This window comes from Mytilus californianus, unplaced genomic scaffold, assembly GCF_021869535.1.
Source record: "Mytilus californianus isolate M0D057914Y unplaced genomic scaffold, xbMytCali1.0.p SCAF_8, whole genome shotgun sequence".
Lineage (NCBI taxonomy): Eukaryota > Metazoa > Mollusca > Bivalvia > Mytilida > Mytilidae > Mytilus > Mytilus californianus.
In genome coordinates, this window is record NW_026262734.1 from 10823978 (window position 1) to 10838014 (window position 14037).

The following is a 14037-nucleotide window of genomic DNA, read 5'->3' on the forward strand; positions in this document are numbered from 1 at the left end:
CCTTTACAAGTTATGTTTACTTATTTTTTTGTCCCATGCTGATACTTAACACAGTGTCTCCGTGCTCATTAACTAAGGTTACATTGGAATGTGTTCATTGTAAATTAAGTCACAAATGTACTGGATAATTGATCTCTTTGAAGTACCACGATGATCATGTTAAAATATTAGTATTATTTTTTTATGATTTCAATATAAAATTGAGAATGGAAACGGGGAATGTGTCAAAGAGACAACAACCCGACAAAAGGGAAGCCCAAGGCCACCAATGGGTCTTTAACACAGCACGAAAATCCTGCACCCGGAGTCGGGGTTTAGCTGGCCCCTCAACAATAATGTGTACTAGTTCAGCGAACATAGACGTCACACTTAACTCCGAAACATATAAATGAACCAGAATTAAAAAAAAAAAAACACACAAGACTAACAAAGGCCAGAGGTTCCTGACTTGGGACAAGCGCAAAAATGCAGCAGGGTTAAACATGTTTTGTGAGATCGCAACCCTCCCACTATACCTCTAGCCAATCTGGAATAAACAAACACTCAGCAATACGCACAGTAAAACTCAGTTTAAAAGAAGTCCGAGTCCGATGTTAGAAAAGATAAAAGAGGAAACTAAGCAAAATGCCAATGATCAACTCAAATCAACAAAGACTACAAATAGTTACTGACATGCCAGCTTCAGACCTCAACTAAATGACTGAAAGATTATTTCTTTATCATATGAAAATGTATATAGAAACTATTACAATTGTAAAGGGTCCGATTAACCGGTTAATGATTTTGGTACTCGATATTCGGTCCTTCCAACGGTTAATCGTTGACAACACTAGTTTTATTGCATGGATCAGCAAATTGGAAAAACAGTCTGATGTCTTTATATTTCATATTCAGTATTTTAGTTAAAAGTTATTAAGTTGTTTGTTCGTTGTGGTCTGATTGAAAATATTTTGGCAATGAGTAGCTATAGAATCTTTAATTTGTTAATCAGATTCTTTTTTTTATTGTGTGTAATAATATGGTTGTAGGATCATAATCAAGGTTTTACTTTATCAATTGTTAAAATAAGTAAAACTATGAATTAGTTACTTATAGACTGTGTGCAGCTATGTTTTGATAATAAACTGCAAGGAATGTCTGCATCTAAATTCATTATAAAAAATCTCTTGAATATTGATAATGCGTTGCCAATTAGGTCATGATGTATGTTATGGATGAATCTGTTCACATATATATATCTGATAATTTTACATTCAAATGTCTTGCTTAAATTTTGTTAGCAGTTTTTTTTTTATTTTTCAATTTCGATATTGTTTCTGCATGTCTTGTATCTCCTTTGTTCTATCAAACGATGCTTTTACTACATCATTTATCACTTTGTAAAGTTTACCGGTAGTAGAATATACAAGTCTAATGGTTTATGTACGGATCGACTGATTTATCACGGATTGATTGATTGATGCTTAGTTATCGTCTAGTGTAAAATATAAGAGGCATATTCTTGACGGAATTTATCTCTTTACTAGACTCATTTACGTCTTTCCACACTAATTACACATGTAAGACAGCGAGTATCAATAGTGAATCAGGAATTGATGCCCCTCTTGATGACTTGTGTCGAACCTTCAATTTAGTCGGGATTGGTATCGCTCAATCCGGAGTTTTCTTTGATGTTTTGAGAGCTTTCTGTCTTTCTAATCATTCTTGACTCCGATTAATTTGCATTGAAACTTCATATAATTGTCTACATTTAAGAGTACTAAAATTATTGCTGAAAACGATCTGTCTACTAAAAAACAGTAAATAGTTGATCTACAATATTACAATGTAGTTTGAAAGAGAAGGAAAACATCTTATTACCCGTATAGTTCAAGCAGTACATATACATTTAAAACTATTTGAAGATTATTTACAGAACTGAAAATAGTCGTGTACCTTCACAACGTGTGCCTGAATATCCTGTCTGACATGCACATGCAAAAGTTCCATCCACACTCAAACATGTTCCTGAGTTTTGACAAGGATTACTTATGCACGGCGTTACTGAAATAGACAAAAAACCGCAATTTCGAAAGATGAATACAAATGGATTAATTACTGAAAATGATAAGATACCACAATAAGGAAGACTGATTTAACAGTGGGTGTAAAACTTCAGTATATTAACGCATTATAAATACGAGGAATACAATTTGTACGACAGACGCGCGTTTCTTCTGCAAAAGACTCATTAGTGACGCTAAAATCATAAAAAGTTAAAAAGGCAAAAATAAAGTATGCAGTTGGAGAACATTGAATACCCCAAATTCCGACTGGTTTTCAAATCCAGGCAAGGTAAACTATTCCTGTGGTATGTGTGCGCACTTTTTATGAAGTTGAATACTATAGGAAAAGTTGATTACCAAATCCCAACTTATGCCTTTTCACCAGAGCAACCACCAGTAATCACCTAACTATAAGCTGGTTTTGCCTTCGGTAGAAACCAACCCTAAATCCGACTGATTTTCGTTGCTCTTTAGATTATTTTATTCAAAGTTTTTACTTTTTATATCTGCTGACAAAGGTAATTAAAAATACGAGGTTTATATGAAGGATAATTAAGCTAATGTTTTTACATTATGTTTGTTCTTGAAAAAGAAATTCGTTATTATCATGTCACAAATTATAACGTGAACTTTGATTGTTGCTACATGTACCAAATTGCAATATACTTCCATAACGACGTCCGTAAATATGTCATAAATTTAACGTATCTTTGAAATTGTATTTTACATTTAATTTATATTGCATGGTGTCTTACCTTCACATGAGTCTCCAGAATATCCCTCAGGGCAACTGCAGGAGAAGTTACTGCTTGTCACAGAACATTTACCATTGTGAAGACATGGGTTGTTTGAACATGGTGTTTCTGGATACAAAAGCAATAGTTTTCAACAATAAAGAAACTGTCGACACATAAATATTTATCACTGTGTAACATGTAAACTATACAAAAGTTTCAAAGTCAATGGACAATGACTGAGGAACAGAGTCAAATAATCTCAATGCAAATGAGGTGTACCAATGGTACAACAACTGCTTACTAAATATCATTACTTGTTCACTTTAAACTAATCCAACAAAAACTTACACAATTGTTGAACAACTGACGGACGCCTTCTCATGTGGCGATGCCGGAAACAGTGCGCTTTATTTTTGCTTCCGTAAACTTCATCGAGGCTTGAAAAAAACCGTATCGTTGATTTATATTTATCAATAAATATTATGCTTAGACCACATGAGTTTTTACTGAGGTGTGATACCTCTGCCGATGGACTGTAAATCACCTGTCATATAGCCAATACTTCGATACTTGCAATAGCCAATATTTCAGTTCTTGCATGAAAATACGTTTATTGTCTTTTTGAAATTCCTGCTTTAAATGTGTGGTAATCAGTTTAGATTAAGGAATGTAATCTCCACTAGAATTGTGTGATTTCCTTTTCGAGTGATGTTTTAATTTTGATCCTTTTTGCGTTTATCAGCCATTCAATGTACCTAGCATGAGCATCGTGACGGATACTATAAAGATATGTCTACCCTTCCGGAACGCCTGCGATCACTCCCAGTTTGTGGTAGGGTTCATTTCGCTTAGTATTTAGTTTTCTATGTTGTATTTTGTGCATTTGTTATATGAGTTTTGGATGTTCCCTTCAGCTTTGTCCGTATCCTTTTGTCAACGTTAGAATAAAGTTTAGGACTTTCAAATATTTTGGCCTTGACCATCACTGAATAGACATTAATTGTCTAATGCAGAACAATGTGCACCATTCATAGTATTAAAAGATTTATGAATGATAGATAGGTTAATAAATAACTGCTGTATTACATATAGTCGTTAAATTCCTAGTACTTCAAAAAAAAGTCACGCTAATCTTATCCCTATAAAAATAAAATTGAGAACGGAAATGGGGAATGTGTCAAAGAGACAACAACCCGACCATAGAGCAGACAACAGCCGAAGGCCACCAATGGGTCTTCAATGCAGCGAGAAACTCCCGCACCCGGAGGCGTCCTTCAGCTGGCCCCTAAACAAATATGTATACTAGTTTAGTGATAATGGACGTCATACTAAACTCCAAATTATATCTATGTTCATTCTTTCCGTGAATTTAATTTTACGATAATTTTGTTAAGGAAAAAGATAAATGATGAGAGCGATAGAAAGTCTAATTCATATTCATCGTTAAACCATTTTTTGTAATTATTGCGGAATGTATTTGTTTAAATATAACAGTCAAAACAATTTTATCTACAAGGGTAATTCTTATTTACGATATATATATATATCTATATATATGTATATGTAAGTCAAATTCATTAACTGCTCAAACGCGGACAACTTTAATTATGGACTCCATACAGTGTCCATTTGATAATTTCGGTTTCTCCTGGTATGCAGGTATTTCTCAAGCTTTGAAAAACAAATTAACAGTGGCACAAAAACAAAACAGTACGTGTTTGTAAAAACATGGGCCCAGGAAATAGAATAAAACACATTGATTTATTTAGTTTAGGATTTTTTTTATTTTGAAACTAGAGTGGAAAAACTTCACCTGAATCATGTTTATAAGATCTTTGATAAAACATGTCCATCGAAATCAAGAAAAAATAATTTTCTAAAAATTAACAAACACCACAGACTATGTAACAACAAAATAAGACTTATCAAATCCACTCAATTTTTAAAATAATGCAACCAGGATTGGAATTCATAACCTGTTTCTATTGAATCTAACTCGCAGCTTCAAAAAGCTTAAAAAAAGAAAGAAGTCAAATGTCACTTGAATAGTATTAATAAGGAACGTGAAAAAAGACCCAATGTTAATAAGTTGGATGGGTTCCATAGGTTATCCCATAGGTTATCCTGGTTTAAAACATATCCAGCATTTGTTTCTAATATTGAAGTTTCAATGATCGATCGAGGGTTTATATTGTTGATACTGTTTTAACCAAAATATTTGTTATCTTTAACCCCTTACAAACAAACAAACACATCAGTAGAAAACATCGAAAAATATAAAATACCTCCACACAATGATCCAGTGAAGCCATTGCTACATGAACACTGACAGGTTGTTCCGAATACAGTTTTTGTTCCTCCATTATCACATGTAAAGCCACCACAAGGATCAACTGCAAGTGATAGTTTATTGTGAACGTTTCTCGTAGATGTTATTATTACCGCTTATACATGAGGTGATTATTTAAAGTAATAATTAAATCTTGTGTTAATCTTGGAGAAACAAGCAACAAAATCTGAATTTTTCTTGTAATCAGCAACACGACGAGTACCATTACAGGCGCAGGGACTGATTCCATTTCAGAAGCACTTGAGAGCAACCTTTTCTTTATTAGGAGTTCGTCTTGCTAATTCTTTAACTAATATCATTATAATGTGTTTAATGATTAACATATTGATCGGCTTTTGATCTTGCATGACAAATAGTAAAATGTAAAACATGTATCTCGTCATAAAATAAAAAAATGATTTAACTTCAAAGATTTAAATAAAAGTTTTTAATGATATACACATGTCCAGTAATTTCGAAACAGTCTTACAGGAGAATACAGATTCATGATTCATGGAATTAAAGTCTGAGTCTTAAAATGTTGACGAAAACAAAGTGCTTTACTAAGGAAGATATTGTGATTATCAAAGAAAAATATAAATCATTAATATGACTAACTTATGATACATTCATTAATAGATATTGTGATTTGTGACGTTGATGATGAATTTTAGATAAATTTCATTAAACTGTACCTTCACACCGTCTCCCAGAATATCCTGTTGGACAAGCACATACAAAGCTTCCATTTGCATTTAAACATAATCCAGAATCGCAAGGACTACTGCTGCATGATGTCACTTAAGCAAAGTCGAAAAAGAAATCTATATATTAGTAACAGTTTTTATTAGATTTCATTGTATCATTTTCTTTATCAGAGTAGTTATCAGCAAGGTAGCACATAAACATAACGATTTCTACATTGTATTCAGATGAATGCTTAATTCATATTGAATTAATTTCATAATGATTCTGTTGTCACATTGACAATAACGCCATCTGTTCACACATCAAACTATTTCTTACTTTTGAATTAAAAACTTTTAAACTCGTTTATAGAAAATGAAGGTATCCAAATCACTTTTACTTTATTAAGATACGGGTATTGCCTATGTAACAGTCGATTGGACACTTTTCCTACTTAGAAATTGTGTTTTCATCACAAAAAAAAAAACAATATTTAAATTATATAAGTTCATTAAAACCATTGCAACTAAACTCTTTGGAATTGAAACATTAATTGAATTATGTGTTCTCATAATTTTAATATTTTTTAACTAACCTTCACACAATGTGCCAGAATATCCCTCTGAACAACTACAACTAAATTGGTCTCCTGACACAGAACAACTGCCCTCGTGAAAACAAGGCTGGCTACTGCAAGGCGTTTCTTAAAAGAAATATGAATAAACCACAAATCAAAATTCGCCTCTTGCTAAACTATCACGGTTAATTGGAATTCGCATATCATGTTTATATGATATCAGTTTTATAATTCATCATTGTTTTTGAAATCGAATATAGTTTTTTTGTTATCGGTGTATCATTTATTAACCACCATGTTTAAATCTTTCTTGATCTTTGACGTTATACTAATGAGCAAATTTTGAATTTTCAGGTACACATTATATAACTTCGTCTGAAACAGTAACTTCCTCTCAATAGATCTTGTTTGTGCTGCTCTTTTTGAGATATAAGGTATCTGAAACTAAATTCACAACATTTGACATTGAATTTTTAAGATAAAATTGAAATTCACTCAGTTTAAACTGGTTAAAGTACTACTACCAAATGAATTTGTGCAAAAAGTAAAATCACAAAAATACCGAACTCCAAGGAAAATTCAAATCGGAAAGTCCCTAATGAAATGGCAAAATCAAAAGCTCAGACACATCAAACGAATGGAAAACAACTGTCATATTCCTGACTTTAAACATGCATTTCCTTATGTAGAAAATGGTGGATTAAACCTGGTTTTATAGCTAGCTGAACCTTTCACTTGCATGACAGTCGCATAAATTCCATTATATTGACAATTATGTGTGAACAAAACAAACAGACATTATAGGCAAAAATGTCAAAAATAGGGGTACAACAGTCAACATCGTGTTATAATCTAAATCACTATAAAGCAAACAAATATATCAACAAAGAAAAACAAAATGGCATATAGACAAAGCAAATAATCATAAATGAAAGACAATATTACAAAAAATGACCGCAGCACAACAACACCACATTAGCGGGATGCATAAGTACCGAGCCACGCAAAAAGGATATTACCAAAAATGGACTAAACAGTAAAGATGAATAATTTGCAATGTTCTTACAATGTTGAATTTTATAGTGTTCGTCCATCCCCACTGAATTTTAACATACTTCATAGATGAACATTGATCTGTTTTAATGTTTGAATGCAATGTTTTCAAACGTTATGTATAATGGACATGAAATGGTCACGTATAGGATGAACATAAAATAAGTTCACAAGAAGAGCAATACCTTCACACGATGATCCAGAGAAGCCACGTCTACATGTACACTGACAGGTTCTTCCTGATACAGATTTCGTTCCTCCATTATCACAAGTAAAACCATCACATGGATCAACTGTAAAATCAATTTATATATAAATGAGTTCTCAACTCAGTTGATGCTATTGGTTATCTTATTATTTACATTCTATGATGTTGATGCAGCAAAAAGTAAAAATGTCAACTGAATGATACTGAAAAAATGTTAGTGAACTACTTGTTGTCACACAAAAATAGTCTTAGATATTTTCGGTTGTATTCTGGAAATATGATCGTATTGAGTGGAGTGCAAATGTTAGTGTGTTTAATTCCTAACAAGATGAAAGGAAATACATGTAAAATATGGTGTTGCTAGTGTCTCTCTCCCATTGTTATCTTCCGCCTCTTTTCCCGTCGTTATTGAAACAGTTGCTTAAATTTCAATGATAAATCACCAACGAAAAGTGTTATGTTTCCACTTGAATAGTGAAAGTGCGTTACTTATCTTTTCTTCCAATTATTGAAGTCGTTGAGATGTTGGTAATATGAAATCAAATATAAAAGCTGTATTCCGTCTTATTAAAAAACTGATCAGCAATATTGCTAATAAAGGTTCACGATTTACAAATGACGGATAAATACGAAGCAATCTTACAAAGAGGATTAAGACTGGGAAATAATATTTTGGATTTAAAAAAATATCTCAGTCATATCCAATCTAAACACAAATAAAACAATTTAAAAATTGCAAGTTTTAACAGTGGAAAGCTATTTGTACCATTTACTAGTTGTCTTAAACAGAGTTGATAGATTCAAAAGAATGATATTGTTCTTGATTTACGACAAACGTGTTAAAAAATCATTACATAGTCCCATTTCCGCCTAGAAAACATTGGTCACATCCTTTGGTCAAAATAAATAGAAAGATTTATTTAAATAATATACACATAATAACAAATTAGATATGTTGATTTGTGCATGTTAGCAATATCATCAGAGCAGAAATTATCCAAACTCGCCTCATCGTGAATCCACATCTTCTGGTGGACTGATCCCGTAGCCAGTGCTTTCATTTTGCATGATAATCAGGATATTATTTTATTAATATTATGTTACAAAAATTAAGATATCAATTTTTAACAGCTAATTTATCTCCCTCGTGCATAGCTGTGATTTCTTCTCTTTGGTTGGTTAGGCTTTTTGTCTTTTTTTCAGTTGATATTAGCTCTTAAAATTTTTATTAGGTTTTGGATTTCAAACATTTTGGCATCAAGCATCACTAAGAATATACGTGCTTCAATTTCTATGATAATAGTTTTCTGATTTTTGAATAATTAGACCTTAATCATCTCTAAAGAGATAATAGTTGTGAAAATGCCTTTGTAGTACAGTAGTATTGGTACCACTAATGATGGGGATTTGTTATGTTTTTTTTACTGACGAAATGTTTAACAAACTGATAGAAATCTATTTAAATGTGATAAACACAAACCATTAACCTTATATGTGTTTTGAAAATTGATGTGAAAATATTATTCTGTAAATATACCTTCACAACGTTTACCGGAATATCCTTTGGGACAAAAACATGCATAGCTTCCGTTAGCATTTAAACATGATCCCGAATTTATACATGGACTACTGCTGCATGGTGTCACTAAAACGATATCAAGAAAATAACACTTTAGATTATTATTCGTCACCAGTGTCTGAGCCGAATGTTGATGAACCAGGGTTATGTCAAAGAAAGTCTTGTCCTTTTTCTCAAAAAGTTCATCAGAAGATACCAAGACCTTTTTGATAAATATTCAATACCAACTTTACAAATAATAAATGATGGTCTTGAAGTATATATTCTAAGTACTGACCTTGTTTATCATCTTAATCACGTGTTATAGTGTTCTTTGATTTGTCTTTGTAAATTATAAACCTTTACCGTTTAGTCCATTTTTTGGGTAATATCCTTTTGGCGTAGCTCAGTACTTATACATCCGGTCATTGTGTCATTGTGCTATAGTCATTTTTTGTATTCTTGTCTTTCATTTTTGCTTGTGTGCTTTGTCGATATGCCATTTTGTTTTTCTTTGTTGACAGTTTTTTTTTATAGTGATTAAGATTATAATACAATGTTGACTGCTGTACCCCTATTCTTTATATTTTAACATATTAATTGTTGTCAATATAATGAAATTTTAACTAGCTATAAAACCAGGTTTAATCCATTATTTTCCAAATAAGGAAATGCCTTTACCAAGTCAGGAATATGACAGTTGTTTTCCACTCGTTTGATTTGTTTGAGCTTTTGATTTTGCCATTAGAAAAGGGACTTTCCGTTTTGAATTTTCGTTGGGCTTCGGTATTTTTGTTATTTTACTTTTTGGATGCTATTTTCACCTTTGAATTTATTACTATATAAAACATTAGAACAATATATCAAGGAGTTCAAATATAATATGCATAACGATTCAACCATGTATCCGGATTTATGGTGAATGCTTATAATCTATGACGACTGCCACGTTGGTATAGAGGAAGCTTGCCCTTCTTCAATGCACGAGGTCATGTATCATATATATATATATATGTTACAGTAAATGTGTATAATTAAGGGTTTAGTATGATTCCTGAAATTTTTAGGGATTATGTATAATCACGGGTAACTAAAGGGATTATATATCAAAGTTCTGAAGTACTGAACATCGGATGACTGCAAGTTCTTGTGGATGGTCACAAGCACTTGTCTCAGATAACTGAAAGTGAGGTTAATGTACAGATATATTTTTTAATTCAACTCTCTTTGACATATTCCCCATTTCCATTCTCAATTTTATTTGTCTTTAGGAGTCTGACATATAATAAATTGTTTAATTTATTATAAAAAAGATGGTAAAACAAAAATTATAATTTTTTGTAAAAAGTCTGTCAAAGAGACAACAACCCGACCAAAGAGCAGACAACAGCCGAAGGCCACCAATGGGTCTTCAACGCAGCGAGAAAATCCCGCACCCGGAGGTGGTCCTCAGCTGGCCCCTAAATAAAATTGTGTACTAGTTCAGTGAAAATGGACGTCACACTAAACTCCCAAAAATATAAATGAACTAAAAATAATAAAAAAAAAAGACTAACAAAGGCCAGAGGCTCCTGACTTGGGATAGGCGCAAAAATGCGGCAGGGTTAAACATGTTTTGTGAAATCTCAACCCTCCCCCTATACCTCTAGCCAATGTAGAATAAAGAAACACATAGCAATACGAACAGTGAAACTTAGTTTTAAAGAAGTCCGAGTCCAATATCAGAATAGGTAACAAAAGGAACTAAGCAAAATGACAATGATACATAAATGAACAAAGGACTACTAGCAGTTACTGACATGCCAGCTCCAGACCTCAATTAAACTGATTGAAAGATTATGTCTTCATCATATGAATATCAGGCACAATGTATATATAATTTTCATCCATTTGCATATCATTCTATTCTACTAAATTAATAATAGTGCAGTGCAAGTGCATGGTGGACAAATAAACGGATCACCGATGTTATAAATGGATCTTAATTATAAATTTAATACTAAACAGAAAACAATAAACTTGCGGAATTCCGCAATCACCAATGGCAGTCAGCAGGGTTTAAGAACATTTGTTGTTCGACCTGTTAGTCAAATACGTTTTGTTAAAATATACTTTTTCACTTTTTTTGTCTTTTGAAAAATGTTTGTGCTATATATATATATATATATATATATATGGATCCCGAGCTAAGTCTAACCGAAGACTCTTATATGAACGTGAATTTGCTCGAGTTCTTTTGTGCACGCAGAATTTCAGATTTGTTATGAAGCACATTTACAACTGGTATCTGTTTGTCTAGTAAAAAGCAGGATACATTCTGAGTATGCATGTACATGTAATGTGTGCAAATGGATGTAAGGCCACCGTCTTTTCATCTATATTTCCGTACTAGCTCCGTGTTGAAGCCGGTACTTTGACCTATAATTGTTTACTTTTCACACATTGTGACTTGGATGGAGTGTTGTCTCATTGGCACTCATACCACATCTTCTTATTAATACATGTAGCTTTGGTATTGATTTGTTTTGTATTAAAATTGATACAGTATAGCAAACATTCCAAATACTCTATTGTCATTGTAATGTTAAACATTTCTTTTCGATGTATATGTAAAGTAGGCACTTTAAAGTAGATAAAAATGAAATATTTGATGTTATGTTCATGAAGTCTTTGCAACAAAACATTAGTGGTATATATTTTTCAGTTTTTTCTTCGTAGGTACGGTTGGTGAAAACATCGTCATCAAAATAAGGAGATGGTATGATTGCCAATGAGACAACTATCCATCAAAGTTCAAATGAAGTGGATGTAAACAAATATAGGCAACCGTACGGACGTCAACCATGAGAAAATCTCATACCGTATAGTCAGCTATAAAAGCCCCCCCCCCCCCCCCCCCACAGGAAAAATATGAAACAAATCACTTGAGAAAACTAACGGCGGTCTAGTCTATAACAAAACAATTTATGGAACAAAAAATGATCGACATGAACGAACGACTACCTCTGAACTACAGGCTTTAGAAATAAAATATCAATCAGTATACATCCAACATCCAATGGATTTAGTGTAAAGATATCATTAACAGTCAAAGAAAACATGACCTCGTGCAATGCCAAAATACAGATTGTAGTACCCTGATTGTATATATGTGTATGACAAAAATATTTAGTGTGGTTTTAATTTACCGATAACAAAATCAATATTAATACCAATAAAAACAGTATTTCATGGATCTAATTACAGTGTTGAATTGATAATAGCCTTTAGAATACGTTTATTCAAATGATTGATAAGTTTACCCCGATCGTCATTAAATGTCCGGGCTTGGTAAAAAAAAAACATCACAGTAAAATTAGGATGTGCTATTCCGTTTGAAATAAGTTTACTACAGATACAGTCAAACTTCCAAACCAAATCTTTGTATCTATGGAAGAATTCAGTTAAGGGTTTAAGTCATTTGTGGTAACCAAACCCCTGACTTAATCAACCGACATATCGAACGGGTTGGGATATATAAAAACCGTAAGATGGTGTAAAAGGAACACCCCCTTCCAAATAAAGAAAATTAACAATAGGGAAACAAATCGTCCCTTTTGTCGTAAATGTCTGTATAGAGTTTCTCGTGTCAAACGGAAGTATCTAAATCTCTAGGAAAGGACAGTTATTGCTGTTAATATTTGGTTTATTTAAAGTAAGTTCCTTTGGGTAAGTTTCAGCAGTATATTTAGAGAATTCTTGATGATTATTTAACGAAAAAATATCTCTTAACTTTTTGAGATATACACATTTGAACTGACTTGTGAGTCTATTTTTGGTAATATCTTTGTGGCATGGCTCGGTATTCATGCATCCCGCCAATGTGTTGTTGTGCTGTGTACATTTTATGTATTCTTGTCTTTCATGTTTGCTTATGTGCCATGTTGGTTTTCTTTGTTGACAAATTTGTTTGTTTTTATAGTGATTTAGATTATATCACAATGTTGACTGCTGTACCCATAATTTTGACATTTTTACCTATTCTGTCTGTTTGTTTTGTTCACACATTATTGTCAATATGATGAAATTTTATGAGACTGTCATACAAGTGAGAGGTTTAGCTAGCTATAAAACCAGGTTTAATCCACCATTTTCTACAAAAGGAAATGCCGGTACCAAAGAAGGTATATGACAGTTGTTTTCCATTCGTTTGATGTGTTTGAGCTTTCGATTTTGCCATTTGATAAGGGACTTTCCGATTTAAATTTTCCTTGAAGTTTGGTATTTTGGTTATTTTACTTTTTTTTAGTATGCATTTCATTTATGTTCTTGACTTAGTGCTTCCAATAGATAACAAATGCACAAAAGAACGTAAAATAGTTTCACAGTATATGATGATCTGCTTATTTAAACTTTTATTTGTTGAACGTACCTTCGCATAATTTGCCAGAAAATCCATTAGAACATTTGCAATTGAAGCTGTTTCCAGATAAAGAACAACTACCCTCATGCAAACAAGGCCGACTGCTACAAGGAGTCACTGAAAACAAAAATCAAAAAGTCCAAATTAGTGTGTATATTTCCTGTCGACGAACTTAATCACTTTATACATTTGGTAAGTACGAATTGTTTTCATGGAATCACCTTCGAGAGAAACGCTCAAAACCAAATCAATTTAGGATGTAATTGATGATTTATACGACAAACTGGAACCTTTGAAAAAGAGTCAAGCCATTTCAGGTGAACTTTTCTTGAGAACATCCTAACTTATAGAAACATGGTCAATTAAAATTTTCTAACATCAAAAATAAATTCCGTTCAATAGAAAGTACTGGTATGCTCTTTTGTGTTAAAAGGTATTCGA

At 32.5% G+C, this 14037-nt stretch overlaps 1 protein-coding gene across 1 annotated transcript in view; it reads right to left on the bottom strand.

Annotated features, from left to right (window-relative positions):
* The window catches only part of LOC127711453 (fibrillin-1-like), a gene marked incomplete at its 5' end in the record, with an annotated part of 283783 nt that overhangs the window by 9547 nt on the left and 260199 nt on the right, over positions 1 to 14037 (bottom strand). Inside the window, 8 exons of the mRNA XM_052217522.1 lie at positions 1936 to 2043; positions 2801 to 2908; positions 5068 to 5175; positions 5807 to 5911; positions 6394 to 6501; positions 7614 to 7721; positions 9174 to 9281; positions 13606 to 13713. Of these exons, the coding sequence (XP_052073482.1) occupies positions 1936 to 2043; positions 2801 to 2908; positions 5068 to 5175; positions 5807 to 5911; positions 6394 to 6501; positions 7614 to 7721; positions 9174 to 9281; positions 13606 to 13713 (861 nt within the window). The remainder of the gene's footprint in view (positions 1 to 1935; positions 2044 to 2800; positions 2909 to 5067; positions 5176 to 5806; positions 5912 to 6393; positions 6502 to 7613; positions 7722 to 9173; positions 9282 to 13605; positions 13714 to 14037) is intronic.